Genomic DNA, 14241 nt, shown 5'->3' with positions numbered 1-14241 from the left:
GTCGCAAAACAAAAACTTTTTTACATTGAAGAAATTATTGAAAACCAAAGAATCGCTCATTATGGTAATTTTGGGTGAAAACGATAAATTTAAAGCTTTGGAATACTGAGAAATAAAAATTACATTTTGAAATTTTCAGGGTTTTTTCAGGACACTATGAATTTAAAAATTTTTTTCCATCGGTTTCCTTAGGATTACTTCGGAACCGTGGATGATAACAAAATTTGAAGCCCAGATCTCAAAACTAGAAACTTGGGGCTACAATTTGCTTTTTTTTATTCTTACTCCACGACCATTTTTCACCGAGCAACAGCATGTTGAAAATCACTCGGAAATTGGGAATTTTTTTTATATCCCTTAATTTTTGTGGTCAGTATACCTATAGTAGCAATATGCGCACAGCCAGCAACATTTATAGTCTGTTCGGATTCTCCGCCCGGCGCACTGGGGCGCTTGCAATATACCCGGAAAAATTTAAATTCATAATTGAATTTAATTAGTAGAAAAAAAGTGAATTACCAATTAAAATAAAAAATGTATTAATCATCAGTGTGTTGATTATAGTGAAATTTAAATGAAACAAATCTTAGTATTACAAATCGATCATTAGTTAATAGAAATTAATGTTAATTTCATGTGCAAAAAAAGCGTCAAAGTACCCTAGGTAGCGGGTCCGAACACACTAATAGAAATAAAACAACAAAAAAAATGTAATTAATGAATTATTTTAAATATATATATATATATATATATATATATATATATATATACATATATATATACATATGTATTTTAAATATATTTATACATATGTATATATGGGCCGTAATCCCGTGTTTACAAGACACGTTGGAGACAGGGAGCTTCGCACCATGACTGCAAGAGAATCTGCGAGACAGGTTGGAGACACGGGACTACGGCCCATATATACATATGTATAAATATATTAAAATACATATGTATATATATTTAAAATAATTTATTAATTATATATTTTTTGTTGTTTTATTTCTATTGGTGTGTTCGGACCCGTCAATCCAGGGTACTTAGACGCTTTTTTCGCACACAAAATTAACATTTATTTCTATTAACTAATGATCGATTTGAAATACTAAGATTTGTTTCACTTAAATTTCACTTTAATCAATACACTGATAATTAATAAATTTTTTATTTTAATTGGTAATTCACTTTTTTTCTACTAATTAAATTTAATTATGAATTTAAATTTTTCGGGTGTATGCAAGCGCCCCAGTGCGCCGAGCAGAGAATCCGAACAGAACATTAAACATAGTACCTCACCTAAACCTTACACATGCGTACAAACAGTAGTACATTAACCTCAGAGTTCAGAGTTCAGATCTAAATGTTATAGAGTGAAAAAAAAAAAAAAAAAAAAAAACAAAACAAAACTCTTGTCTCAACAAAAGTAAATCAAGTTTTTAAAAGAGAAAGAAAAGGAAAATCAAAAAGATACAATCATCAACAATCTATAACAGATACCGGTACATGTCACAAAGGGTCGTTAGCCAATGAAGGAAAGAAAAAAAAACTAAATAGTAGCACGTGTTGCGTGTATGTGTTTTTAGATTTCACGATTAATACATACCGACTTTTACTCTTTTAGTCTTTTCGATAATTTATTATTATATAGTATACTTTAAGACATGTAAAATAAGAAAATAAATTATATCAAGATTTAACAATTAATGAAATAGAGTCATAATTAATTAAAAATAAAAATATAACAATAATTTTTAATGTAAAAATGTCTTCATCAAATGGATTAAATTTCGAAAATCTAGAGAAAAATCGTAAGTACAACTTTTAATAATATAACAAAACCTATAAATTACTATATCTATGTTATAAAAAATTTTTTTTTTCAGTTTTGCATGCAAATAAATACAAATATGTGAAAATCACCGAAAGTGATCCACCAAAAAAAAAATCACGCAGTCAATTAAATTTAGATATTCTAAAAGATTGCAAACAACTTGAAGATCCACCATTAACAGAGTCAGATAAATTGTTGACAGCTAATCGATTGACATATGATTTTTATAATACTCCATGTGAACAATTGGCACAGCAATTATTGGGTAAAAATTTATAATTATGTTCCCATGTAACATCTTCTATTATAAGTTGCCGGCCAAGGCACTAATTACAAGAATCTTTTGATAGATACTACATGAATTTGCCCAAAACGATGTACACAAGACAATCTTGTTGTAGTCTTGTACTAATTTTATGAAAATATATTTTGGAAGGCCCCTAGGTGTCTACGTCTTTATATACCTATCAATCTGTCACATGATATTAATGCAAGATTCTAAGACGATTGTTGCAGGACTTGTACATGATTTTGTACAATAAAACATTGAAGATGTCTTACTCATGATGTGTTCGTAAAGTTACTTCCGCGTATTTTGAGCGAGTCTTGCACCAGAAATCTCTTACAGATACTATAGCCCATATCTCGCAGCAGATTGCTTAAAAAATCTCGAAGAGTTTCTCACAGCGGCCAGATTCGAGGCGGACACTTAGAGAGAGTCGAATCTGCAAATAAAATCTACGACCAAATGGAGCATAATTATATGATAATGGGGGGGGGGGGTAGGTACTTACGCATCACTGATTCAAGATCTACTCAAGGCTCGAGGTCAATTTTGAGCCTTGAGCAGATTTTGAGCAAGCCATGCACACCTATTTTCAACTAGTCTTCCTCCAAAATTGAGTTATAATCTGGGACGAATTTGTTGTGTAAGGCTTGCATTACTCTTGCTCTAGAAATCTAGCTACAAGTATCTGTAGCAAGACACATAGGTAGATGACACAAACGTTTATCGAACTTGAGACCAGACTTGCTCAAATCGAACAAGATTGTTGTATGAGTTAGCTTAAGTCACTACCAATGCACCCTGTGCAAGATATCTTAAATATTCATTCCCGATTCTTGAAGTACAACATAACACAAAGTATTTTTTTAAGTCTTGTACAAGACTTGCAATCAAAAACTTTGTACGTGTCTGCAGTAAGATTCATAATTATGTAAAGATGTAGACAACTAGTGTATTTATGTCTAGGTTTGGGCGATTACTGCTATAAGATTGTTATATGGGTTATTAGACGTTATTATACTCATTATAGTAAATAATTTTTATGCATGTAAATATTAAAAGGAAAAATACTTGTACGCCGATTGGAAAATGGTATAATATTAAAAGGAAGAATAGTAGAAACAGAAAGTTATCTTGGAGGAATTGATAAAGCTTCTCAAACCTATCAAAATAAAGTAACGCCTCGAAATATACCGATGTATATGCCACCAGGAACAATTTATGTTTATTTCACATATGGAATGTATTACTGTTTCAATATATCAAGTCAAGGTAAGTTATTTGTTTATTTATTTTTTTTTTTTAAATAAATGACTTTTTTATTTGCTAGTCCTTAGGTACGTTTTTAAATAAATCTATTCAAATGTTTTACAATAATTTACGTACTTCTAAATTGATATTTTCAAGATTATTATCTATAGCATAACAAATTAAAAAAATTATCTATTTAAATTTAAATGACCATACTATTAATGATTATTTTAATGATCAAAATACAGTCTACTACCCATTGTAAGCATCTATCCCGATTTTTCTGGTACTAAAATAGATACTTATTTTTTTACATTAATAATTATTATTATATTATAAAAAATTATAATGATAAACACAGTATTCATTACAGTAATAATAATAATCATTTTATTGATGGAGATATTCCTTATTAAAAAAAAACAATTTTCAAACACTTTTTAAGGAGGTTCGATCGAAGCTAGTGAGTCAAAGTAGTGTTTGAATTTTTTCGTTTGCTAAATTCTCCTAATAGTTATAAAATTATCGTTAATGTGTCTATTTTTTCTATTGTTAATTTATAATTTTAATGAAGGCTTATAACGGGGCGTCTGGTATAAAACTCAAAAAATTGGTTGAGTGGGGGAAGCCGTTTCAACTCAGTAACTGCCGATTGAGGGAAAGAGGCTATCGACGAGTAGTAGACTTTATATTGTTGTTTTTTTGTTAGGAAAAACATGAATTATGAAAAAAAATTGAGATAATAGATTTAAATAATTAAAAATAGTCTTGAAATTTTTCAATTTATTTTTATTTTATATTACTTTAAAACTAATAAAGATAAACTGTTCAGGTGAAGGAGCTGCAGTTCTTTTACGAGGTGTAGAGCCAATCGAAGGTATTGAGGAAATGATGTATAATCGTACATTAAAATCGAAAAAAAAAAATTCCGAAAAAAATAAAAAAATATTAAAACCACACGAATTATGCAATGGTCCTTCCAAGATATGTATGGCATTTGAAATTGATAAAGATTGTTGTAAATATTCATTATGTACCTGGAAAAGTATGTGGATTGAGCCTGATTACAATCCACCAGATGAAACAATTGAAATAATTAAATGCTCGAGAATTGGTATAGATAGTGCTGGGCCAGAATGGGCAAGTAAACCATTGCGTTATTATATTTACAATAATAATTCAGTGAGCAAACGTGATAAAAAAGCTGAACAAGATTTTATCAAGGATAAGTAAAAATACACGTTTGTTTAAATAAATTTATTGAATTATAAATATTTATCTACTTACAGTATTTTTGTACAAAAAAAAAAAAAAAAAAAAAAAAAATAGTATGTATTATTATTTATAAATATTTATGCCCACTCAGCCATAACTCTTTCATAGTTTTCTTCCTCAATAAAAGGCTTGTCAATCGATCTGTAATTTAAATATCATTCATTTATTAATTTTTTATTTTTTTTCATTACTTGAAGTTGTATAAAATTATAATTATTAAAACCTACTCAATCATATAATCTCCACAATACAAACATTCTGAAGCAACGAGATCATCTAAATCAGCTTTTACTTGATCTCTCGTTGATAAAGACACAGATCCAATTGATGTCGTGTCTTCAGGTTTTTTGGATAATGTCGTTAATTGGCGTTGGAGATCTGTCAATTTAATTTGTTGGTCAATTGTTAACAATGGTGTTAAAACGGAAATTAAACAGTCATTGTGAAATCTATGACCGCAGGGAAAAACGTAAAAAGGTCTTAATAACAATTGAACTTGACATGAATTACATGTATCTCTAACATGTACGAAGGTACATCTGCAAAAATACAAAATTATAACTTTCATTTTAACTTTTTCAATCTATTATAATCAGCATAACATTTTATGTACTTAAATTACCCAAAGCAACGTAATTTTGACTGTTTATTATGTTGACGTTTTACTGAACATAATATTTTTCACTGTGTAGTGTATACTTCATGTGTTAACACTACTTTGAGTAATTTTGTTAATAGCTTTTTAATAAAAATCAAGTCTTTAAATACTATCTGTACCTTGTACGAAACGCCTGAATATCTTTTCTAATTATTTCAGCAGCTTTTGTTGCTTCTTGCATTTCTTCTTTGAGATCTTGAATATGTTGATTATATTCCTATGAAAAAAAAGAAGCAATTAAAAATTGTCACTTTGGATTAAAAACTTTTAAAATTATCTCTTTAGTGATGAGAAATATTTTTAAAAAATTTTTACCTGAAGAGAGTTACAAATTGCATCTTTAAAATGATCAATTGTTACAAAATCAGAGAAAAAAGGTAAAATATCTTCAATGCGAACTAAATCACACTGTTGAAGGAATTCCATTGCCTGTTGAATATCATTACGTTCTCGTACAACATGTTCAGCTAAAAATGTGGTAAAAATATCATTTTTATTATGTCCTAATTATAAAATTTGTTTTTATATAAATTTACCTATTTTCAGCCATAATTTTTTTTTCAATTCATTGTCGTGATGTGATGGCATCGCAGCAACTTGTTTAGCTAAATCAACATTAATAGTCAATGCGAGATCAACAGCTGTAGTCCATAAGCCTAAAAGGGCAGATAGTTGTACACAAGCTTCTGTCAAACCAGCTTCTTGACAAAGACGTAGAGCATAATGAACATCATAATGTACCATCGTTATATCTTGTCCTAATACCAACAATTATTTAATTAAATATTTAAATTACTCAAATTATTTACCCATACGAGAAAAATTTACATCCAGGTAAATCTGCATATAAACGACATATGAGTGATTCCATTCTAACTATGATATTCAATATCCTGTATTATTTGTTCTAACAGGTTATTAATTAATAATCAAGTAATGAAATTTTTGTGTTAATTGGATAATTATAAACATATTTCAACATTATGTTTCTATTATATGACTTGCCACTCAGAGAAAACTTACAATAAATCACTTAAATGTCAGTACTGTGTCATGTCCGTTCCTAGAATTCACCTATAAATTGTTAATTTTTTTTGTCATAATAAATGATTTAAACTAATTACTTCATAAATTCTAATGTTTATGATCAAACTGAAAAAAAATTGACACACTTTCTGTTTAATGTATTAAGTTAACATTGAATTCCGGTTCAATAACTTTTGTCTTTAAATTTTAACGAATTTTTGAATTTGAATTTGTGTGACTCGAACGCCATGTTCCTTGAGATTTATGAAACGTCTAGTGAACTATCTTGAAAGTACGTCACCTGAGTAATATTTACAAACACTGAGTTGATGACAAAAGGCCAAGAGTTCGTGCCATGTTTAAACTTAATTTTTAAAAAGGTATGCCATAAATTGTCTTGTCGATACCGTGGTATTAATAAACTTCATTAACTACTAATTTTTTTTTTAACAGAATACTAAATTCTTGTACTTAATACCAGTCTGAACTTTACAGTCAATGGATATTATCAAATACATAACCAAATAATTACAGTTGTTATTTAAAATGAAACTGTCAGTACCATGTAAAATAATAATCAAAATAGTATATAGTTATAATAATTAGTTGTAAAATTGTTTTAATCATTAATTAAAATTTTTTTTAATACAGGTGGTACCAATACTTTGTGCTAAAAAGCTACCTGATACAAGTGACAATTAATTTATTCAATGTTTATTAATTTATTTATTTTTTAGTAAATTCTATAAATTAAATTATAGTTGTTATAAATTATAAAGTTAATCGTTATTAATCATCATTAATGTGTTAGATAATTATTGAAAAAAGAGTTTAAAAGTGTTACAACAGAATTTATAAATGAATTTAATAATTTTCTTAAAAAATTTCTACCGAATTTATTTTATATCAGTACCATGGAACGCAACATTTAAAATTTGTTTCTTGTTCTTGACGCTTTCAAGTTGCAGTAAAATCCTTCCAGATTTTTATTTTTACAGTAAAATAGATAATTAATGTGCATAAAAAAATTGAAAAAGTTTAACTTCAAAATTTTAAGTTTTAATAAAAAAAATCACAGTTAGAACGGAATCACCCATATATAAAAATATATGTCTCATATGCAGATTGACCGGATAGATATTTTTTCGTATGGGTAATATTTCTTATGGTAAAAATTGCACGTCTCATTAGACGTGATCTACAAACAATACAAAATTTTCTTCCAATTCACTTACTTGAAATCTTTGTTACTTTGAACGAAAAAAATGTTTACTTTCAATAAAAAAAATGCTTGATTTAAGTATTTTAGTTACTTAAATAGTGCTAAGCAAATAGTTTCTTCAATTAAACTTTTTATAATAAATTAATTAAATAAACTATTGTACAAATGAGGTCAAACGCGTATGAGACGTGCACTTTTTAATTTTCAAAACTTTTCGTTACCTTGGGATCCAATATAACGCATTACTTCATCCTGTTTATATCTGGCATATAATGACAAGAGAAAATTATGCACAGCTTGATCTGGACAGCTTTGTTTATAAACACAAAATTCTAAATATTTAATAACTTCTTTTGCCTGAAATAAAAAATATTTATAAATTTATTTAAAATAATTAAACAACAATATAATTTAGCCTTACATGTTTCTCATCACTATCGCACGATACCAATGCAGGTAAGATTTTTGATGGCTGCAATTGTCCACCTTGAGAAATAAGTGCTGCGACTGTAGGCTTAGGTAGTTCTTGTACTAAAATTCCAGTAAATTGATAGAAAAGATTTTTGTTTCCTTGGCTTTTTAAAACTTCAAGAGCTTCTAAGTAATTATTCTTAAAAAGATGCTGACGAATAACTTGTTCATAATTACGATGCATTATTGTCAAACGAATTAAATTATCTTTATCACCATGACTAGCCATTAATTTATAAATAGTACTAAAATTTTTTTTTATACAGTCTTCAACGGTTGGTATACATAAAAAACTATCAAATTGTTTTTGCAATTCCATAAGATTTGAATTATGATTATGAGATATTATATTACTTCTTAATTTTCCCATTTGATACATAAACAATTCAACAACCCACACAACAATCATTGTTATTTGTGTTTTATCTTGAGGTCTTAAGCCTTCTAATTTCTAAAATTAAATTGTAAAATTATAATTATTATTATGTACTTCGTTTGAATTCAATTTATAAGTCTTAACCTTTTTCAAAAACATTTTTAAAGCTTCTATTTGTAAATCTTGTAAAAATTTAAGCGATATTGCCTCAAAAGAAGAATGAGTTTCAGCATAAATCATTGCACTTTTTTCAAATCTAATAAATATATAATAAAAATAATTTAATATTATAATCGTATGATAAAAATTATCAAATATTAAATGAATACCAACTCTTTATTTTTAAATAACATCTCAGCTTCTTTAACAAGCACTTGATCGATATAAGCTGGATTATCTTGACAATACTGCTTTGCAAGGCCAAATTCACCTTTATCCATGTAAATTTGCCACACATTTCTTTCTTCTTTGGTAACTTTATATTTAAATAATGCACGCTCCGTATAAGCCCAAATTGATCCAGTTGTTGGATCTTTTGTAATATTAACTAATTTTCCATATGTCTAAAAATTAAATTGGTAAATATTATTATCATTTAGTCAAGAGTATTTTTACTCATCTGATGTTGTTACTTTTTTAAGTGCTGCAAATTGTAGCGATTATTAGTCAAGTTTAAAAAACACATGGACATTTAACTGATACGTTGACTCCCCAACGATAAACGGTAATTTAATAAGAACATCACGGCTGCCCAATTTCAAAACACAGCAACTGACAAAAATAAATTTTTTTTAAAAATATATTGAATCATGTCCAGAAGACTCCACTAGAACTAAAAATACTAAAAAATTGATTTTGAAAAATTTGTCCCCTACTGTGCTTTGAAATTGGGCAGCCGATCAATCCATATTAATGAATAAATCAAATAGAGTAGTTTTTTGGGAAGTTAAAAATAAATGTAGAAGTTTAATAATTTTAAGCCACAACAATCCAAGTCATATTAGCAGTTACAAAAATACTTGCAAACTATTATTATTTAATTCATTAGACAATATGGATTAGTGATCTTATTAAATTACCGTTTATTGTCAGTAAGGAAACGTATTAGTTAGATGTTCATGTGTTTTTCAAACTCGATTCACAATCATTACAATTTTAAGGACTTAAAAAAATTACTAACTAAAAATAGACAAATTAATGATAAAAATTTATTATTGTTACATTCGGGGAATTTTTCAACATTAATTTAATATTATAAAATTGTAGAGTGCAGGTTGGTCCTCATTAGAGTGTCTATAGACCCCCGGTGGGCCGTGGTCATCGATTATTTTATGAATTATTTATTTATTAATTTCGCGACATAAAATTTATTTTATGCCGATAACTGCCTTTATCCTCCATATAAATATAAGGATGAGTTTTTGAAGAATGGCTGGGCAGTCGGTAGCAGTCCCCAGACCAAGATATTGGGCTGCCAATGACAGTGCCCAATATTCAGGATGGTTATTTTGGGTGGTCGGTAGCAGCGCCCAAAATTACGGAAAATGTAATGGTGAAATATTGGAGAAATTTCCTTTATATTGAACATTGTTGTCACATTGTAATATAGGATATACCGTATTACCATCAATGGAGTCACTTATCACTTTGTTGGATGACAAAGGAGTAGTCATGCTAGAGTCGTTCTTAAATTCGGAATATATGAGTTCGAAATATATTCGTTACCAGGGACACCTCAAAAGGCTGGACGTGATCTAGCGGCGAGCACCGAAACTCGGGGAAGCAACGGCAAGAGTAGTTCGATGCTCACCGCTAGATCGCATTCAGCCTATTGAAGTGTTAGTTTTCACTATGTGTGTATAACTGTGACAGTATGTATCAACTCTGAATACTTTCTGGAAATACTTTCGATTTACTTTGGAAATATTCTAAGTCCATTCTCAAAAAAGGGCACAAAATCATTCTGGAAATACTCTGGAGCCTGTATGGTTACATATTGTTACCAGAGTATTTCTAGAGTGTTTTTTAAAACCGCAAGGGATATAAAATAAAAGAGGCTTATAACGGGTAGTCGAAAAAAAAACTAAACGCACGGTAGTGGGGAGATTAAAATTCCAAGAAAAATTTCATCTACGTCTCCTAGACTAGATTTATGATAGACTATTAATAAATATTGAATAATTATAAATACTCAAAAAAATTAAAATTAATACTTACATCGTTGTATATATCTTCAAAAATAAGTTCTTGATTCAATAACGAAATACCTTTGACATGATCATTATAAAGTAACAAAGCGTGAAATTTAGTCAATACAAAATTAATTGGTGCAACTGACATTTGTGATACTGTACTTCCACTTAAACTAGTTTCAGGACAACATATCATTTCTTGATTTATTAAAGCATTATCTGAATCACCTTTAGGATCTATCTGCAAACGAAAATTAATTTATTAAACTTTCTAGCTCATAAAATAAAAAAAGATATTTTTAATTTTTTTAAATCAAATCTACTTTATCTGACCTCTGCATACAAAATTCCAGTTTCTGTTAGCCAACCGAATAATGATGGTATACCTTTTGATACTGGATAATAAAACTGCATACGTGAATAAGGCAATGAATTTTCTAACTGATTAAAACGTTCTAAAAAAAAAAATACATACACCTGTAGCTAAATATTTAATAAAATGAAAAAAAAAAAAAAAAGATTAAATACCTTTGACATTAAGATACTTGCTAAATATCTGTTGTAGTAATGGTTTTTCCTGAGGATTTGTTATTGTACCCATATACTGATAAATTCTGATAAGAGTTGTCACAATTATAATATATTTATCAGAATAAGGTACTTTGTGAAATGCTATTCCAGTAATAGGTGGTTTACTTTCTTCACCAATGTCAAAAACCTATCAATAATTTTGTTTTTCTTTAGATAATAATAAACTAATAATAGTAATTTTTATGACAAACATTTAATACAAATTTTAAATTACATCAACTACTTTACAAGGGAAAAATGTAACTCACCAATCCATCTACTTCCTTACTGGCATAAAGAGGCAAATAATTAGGAAGCTTTGGAAGCAAGAAATATTAAGTAATAATGATAAAATTTTTATAAGTGAATAAAATAAAAAAGCATTCGTCAAAATTTTCACTAATAGTGTGTAATATAAACGGCTTACACTTATGTATATCGACGTTCTAATCAGCAAAATGTCTAACTGATTATTTTTGGTAGATGATTATGTGCAATTTTCAGATACTAATAGAGAAATAATCATTTGAGTAACCTTGACAAAAATACTATACATATACTAGATATGGAATTATTTTTAGATGAAAAAAAATTTTTAACTTCCTTTTTTTCGCATAAATGGAGGATTTTTTGAAATAGAGTTAGACCATTTGCTAATTTGAACGTCGATATGTTATTTAAGCATACGTCGTTTGTGTAGAAAAGTAACACTAATTTAATGTTAAGATTCTCGACGATCTAACCATCAATTTTTACACATAGATATTATTTCCAACACTTGAAAAGTTTTAAAGGCATTCTCAGACTATACCTCCCACTTTTTAAAAATTTCCAGACTTTCAACCGTTATAGACATATCTAAATTTTATTAATTAATTTAAAAAATCGGTCTATCGTTGCCCAAATTTTTTTTATTGATTTTGGCATTTTAAACGATTTTGAGTTGGATGGCAAAAAAAATTCTTAAACGCCCATTTGACACAAAGCCTTGTCTAACTGCTGTAGTACGCCCTTTTGACATTTTTCACGCGATATGTTACATTTCAATTTGAAATGTGTCGTTTTTACGTTTAATTTTCCAAGAATTTTTTTGTGATAGCCGATATTATTTTTAACATATTTTCTGTGTTGATTTGACGGTAACATTTAAATAGTATTACTTTCGTATAAAATAACATTTTTGTGTGTTGCGAAATCAATGGATTAAAACTGGCCAAACAATATAATAACATGGTGTTGAATTTACACACAAAAATATTAAGGATTCAACACTGGAATCTTTATCACATGCTTATTTTTATACTTTGACGAATTCTTTTTTACTATGTACTAATGGAACATTTACTGTTTTATCTTAAATATAATACATTTAACTAATAATACAACAATTTTAGGCTTACAGGAAATATCAAAAATTGAGTTTTAACAAAAAATGAATATTTAAGTAATAAGATATTATATACCTGTTTCCAGTATTGTTCCAAACTAGTATTAAATATTTTATCTCCATCTAAACCAATTTCAGTTTCGAAAATTAAACCTTTTGATGTACCAAATAAGATAGGACCAGATGTTGTTGCCGATGTGTTAGCAAAATTCCACGCAACTGCAGTTATTTCATGGCCTCGAAATTTTCCAGCCTTGTTTTAATAAATTTTTTTCATTTATAATTCAGTTAACATTAAGTTCAAATGATATGTAATATTAATATTATAACAGAATTGATAATTATAATAAATTATAATCTTAAAAAAATAATAAATTTTATTAAATCTTACACATATTAATCATGTCCAATTCTATTATATTAACGGCTTTTAAATCCTAATAGAGTATTTTTAATTACGAAAATGATTTTATGATTGTAAAAATATTTAAATAATATAAATTTATAACTAAAAAATCGAGAACGAACGTGTATTAAAAAATTTTATTGTTAGATTTTGTTTTCTGAATCATGTGTGATTATAGATGATTACCATTAAGTAATAAATACCTGCTTCAACTTAGTTGATGTTCTATGTAAATAAAATAAATCTGCTGGTGGATTATCACCATTTTTGGGAACCATAGTAATTAATAAATGATTACCCAATGGATCTAGATATAACCCCGATAATTTCATATTTGTTACATATTTCGATATATCAATTTCTTCTTTTTTATCAGGAGCTTTAACATCTATTCTTAAAATTACATTATTAGCCATAGCGATCATAATAAAATTGCTACTAACTGCTAAATGCAAAATATTATCAGGCGGTCTAAAATTAACTCTTTGTCTCGTGAAAATGGGCTCCTCATCTTGTAATTTCATTTGAATAAATCCAGCGGTACTCTAAAACCCAATTTATTATTTATTTATTCATTTAATTCAGTTAATATCAAACTTACAATATCGGGTTTCATAAGTTCTGATCCGGATGGTTTTGATCTTTGGGATGCTCTTTCATATTGATCAAACATCGAAGTCATTATTAATTTTTATTAATTAATTAGTAATCTTTTAATTCATTTTATTATTACTTAATTAGTAATAACCTATTATTTATTAGTAAAAACCTAACTTTATGTACAAAAACGAATTTTATCACATATTGTCTTGATATTTTATCAAATTATTGATTTTTTTTATAGGAATCACTAAGAGTTAATTTTAAATAAATTCAAAATTATAAATATATTTGTTTATTATGACATTAAAATTTTTCCACTTTTCTATTGTCAAATTTGACATTAGAGGCGCGTCTCAACAAACACAACCTATACCTTGATAGCCAATTTAAAGGAAAGTGTTGGAGAGCAAACAGTTACCTGTAAGTTGACAGTAAATTGTCTGTAACTTGAATTCAATTTGACTGCAAGTGAAACTGTCAGACAATGACGTTAAGTTGATTGAAAGTTTCACTTCAAATTGACGGCAAGTTTTTCTGTCAAATTACATTCAGATGACAATAGCAGATTTGCATCAGCTTGCACGTAAGTATTATCCAGCCAAGGCTTGCCAGAAACTTGTCGTTAAGTTAACCGTAAATGTTTCACAGCAGAGCTTTCTGAGCAATTATATGTATTTAGAG

General features: G+C 27.9%; 2 protein-coding genes and 1 long non-coding RNA gene across 5 annotated transcripts; 2 read left to right on the top strand and 1 right to left on the bottom strand.

Annotated features, from left to right (window-relative positions):
• The first annotated feature begins 1393 nt into the window (after nucleotides 1-1393).
• LOC103572679 (DNA-3-methyladenine glycosylase) lies at nucleotides 1394-4687 on the top strand. Its single transcript, XM_008551405.3, has 4 exons — nucleotides 1394-1814; nucleotides 1890-2102; nucleotides 3186-3395; nucleotides 4207-4687. The coding sequence occupies exons 1-4, from the start codon at nucleotides 1769-1771 to the stop codon at nucleotides 4605-4607; spliced, it is 870 nt and encodes a 289-aa protein (XP_008549627.1). The 5' UTR covers nucleotides 1394-1768; the 3' UTR covers nucleotides 4608-4687.
• LOC103572628 (vacuolar protein sorting-associated protein 18 homolog) lies at nucleotides 4679-13916 on the bottom strand. 3 transcript variants are annotated; one of them, XM_008551298.2, is made up of 16 exons: nucleotides 13559-13916; nucleotides 13161-13502; nucleotides 12628-12804; nucleotides 11434-11481; nucleotides 11123-11312; nucleotides 10928-11049; nucleotides 10620-10835; nucleotides 8736-8965; nucleotides 8547-8658; nucleotides 7977-8477; nucleotides 7777-7912; nucleotides 5844-6065; nucleotides 5623-5774; nucleotides 5427-5524; nucleotides 4877-5188; nucleotides 4679-4790 (listed from the first exon to the last, which is right to left on the bottom strand). In XM_008551298.2, the coding sequence occupies exons 1-16, from the start codon at nucleotides 13637-13639 to the stop codon at nucleotides 4727-4729; spliced, it is 3003 nt and encodes a 1000-aa protein (XP_008549520.1). In that variant the 5' UTR covers nucleotides 13640-13916; the 3' UTR covers nucleotides 4679-4726. The 3 variants fall into 3 exon arrangements, with proteins under 3 accessions (XP_008549520.1, XP_008549522.1, XP_008549521.1); XM_008551299.2 differs by lacking the exon at nucleotides 11434-11481 and having other exon boundaries at nucleotides 4680-4790; XM_008551300.3 differs by lacking the exons at nucleotides 12628-12804; nucleotides 13161-13502; nucleotides 13559-13916 and adding an exon at nucleotides 11908-12604.
• LOC103572627 (uncharacterized) lies at nucleotides 6058-7164 on the top strand. The gene is made up of 4 exons (XR_549099.2): nucleotides 6058-6141; nucleotides 6222-6713; nucleotides 6787-6887; nucleotides 6985-7164. It is a non-coding gene; the product is annotated as an uncharacterized LOC103572627 (long non-coding RNA).
• Nucleotides 13917-14241: the final 325 nt, after the last annotated feature.

This window comes from Microplitis demolitor, chromosome 3 (assembly GCF_026212275.2).
Source record: "Microplitis demolitor isolate Queensland-Clemson2020A chromosome 3, iyMicDemo2.1a, whole genome shotgun sequence".
Taxonomy (NCBI): domain Eukaryota; kingdom Metazoa; phylum Arthropoda; class Insecta; order Hymenoptera; family Braconidae; genus Microplitis; species Microplitis demolitor.
This window is presented reverse-complemented; position numbering and strand designations above follow the sequence as displayed.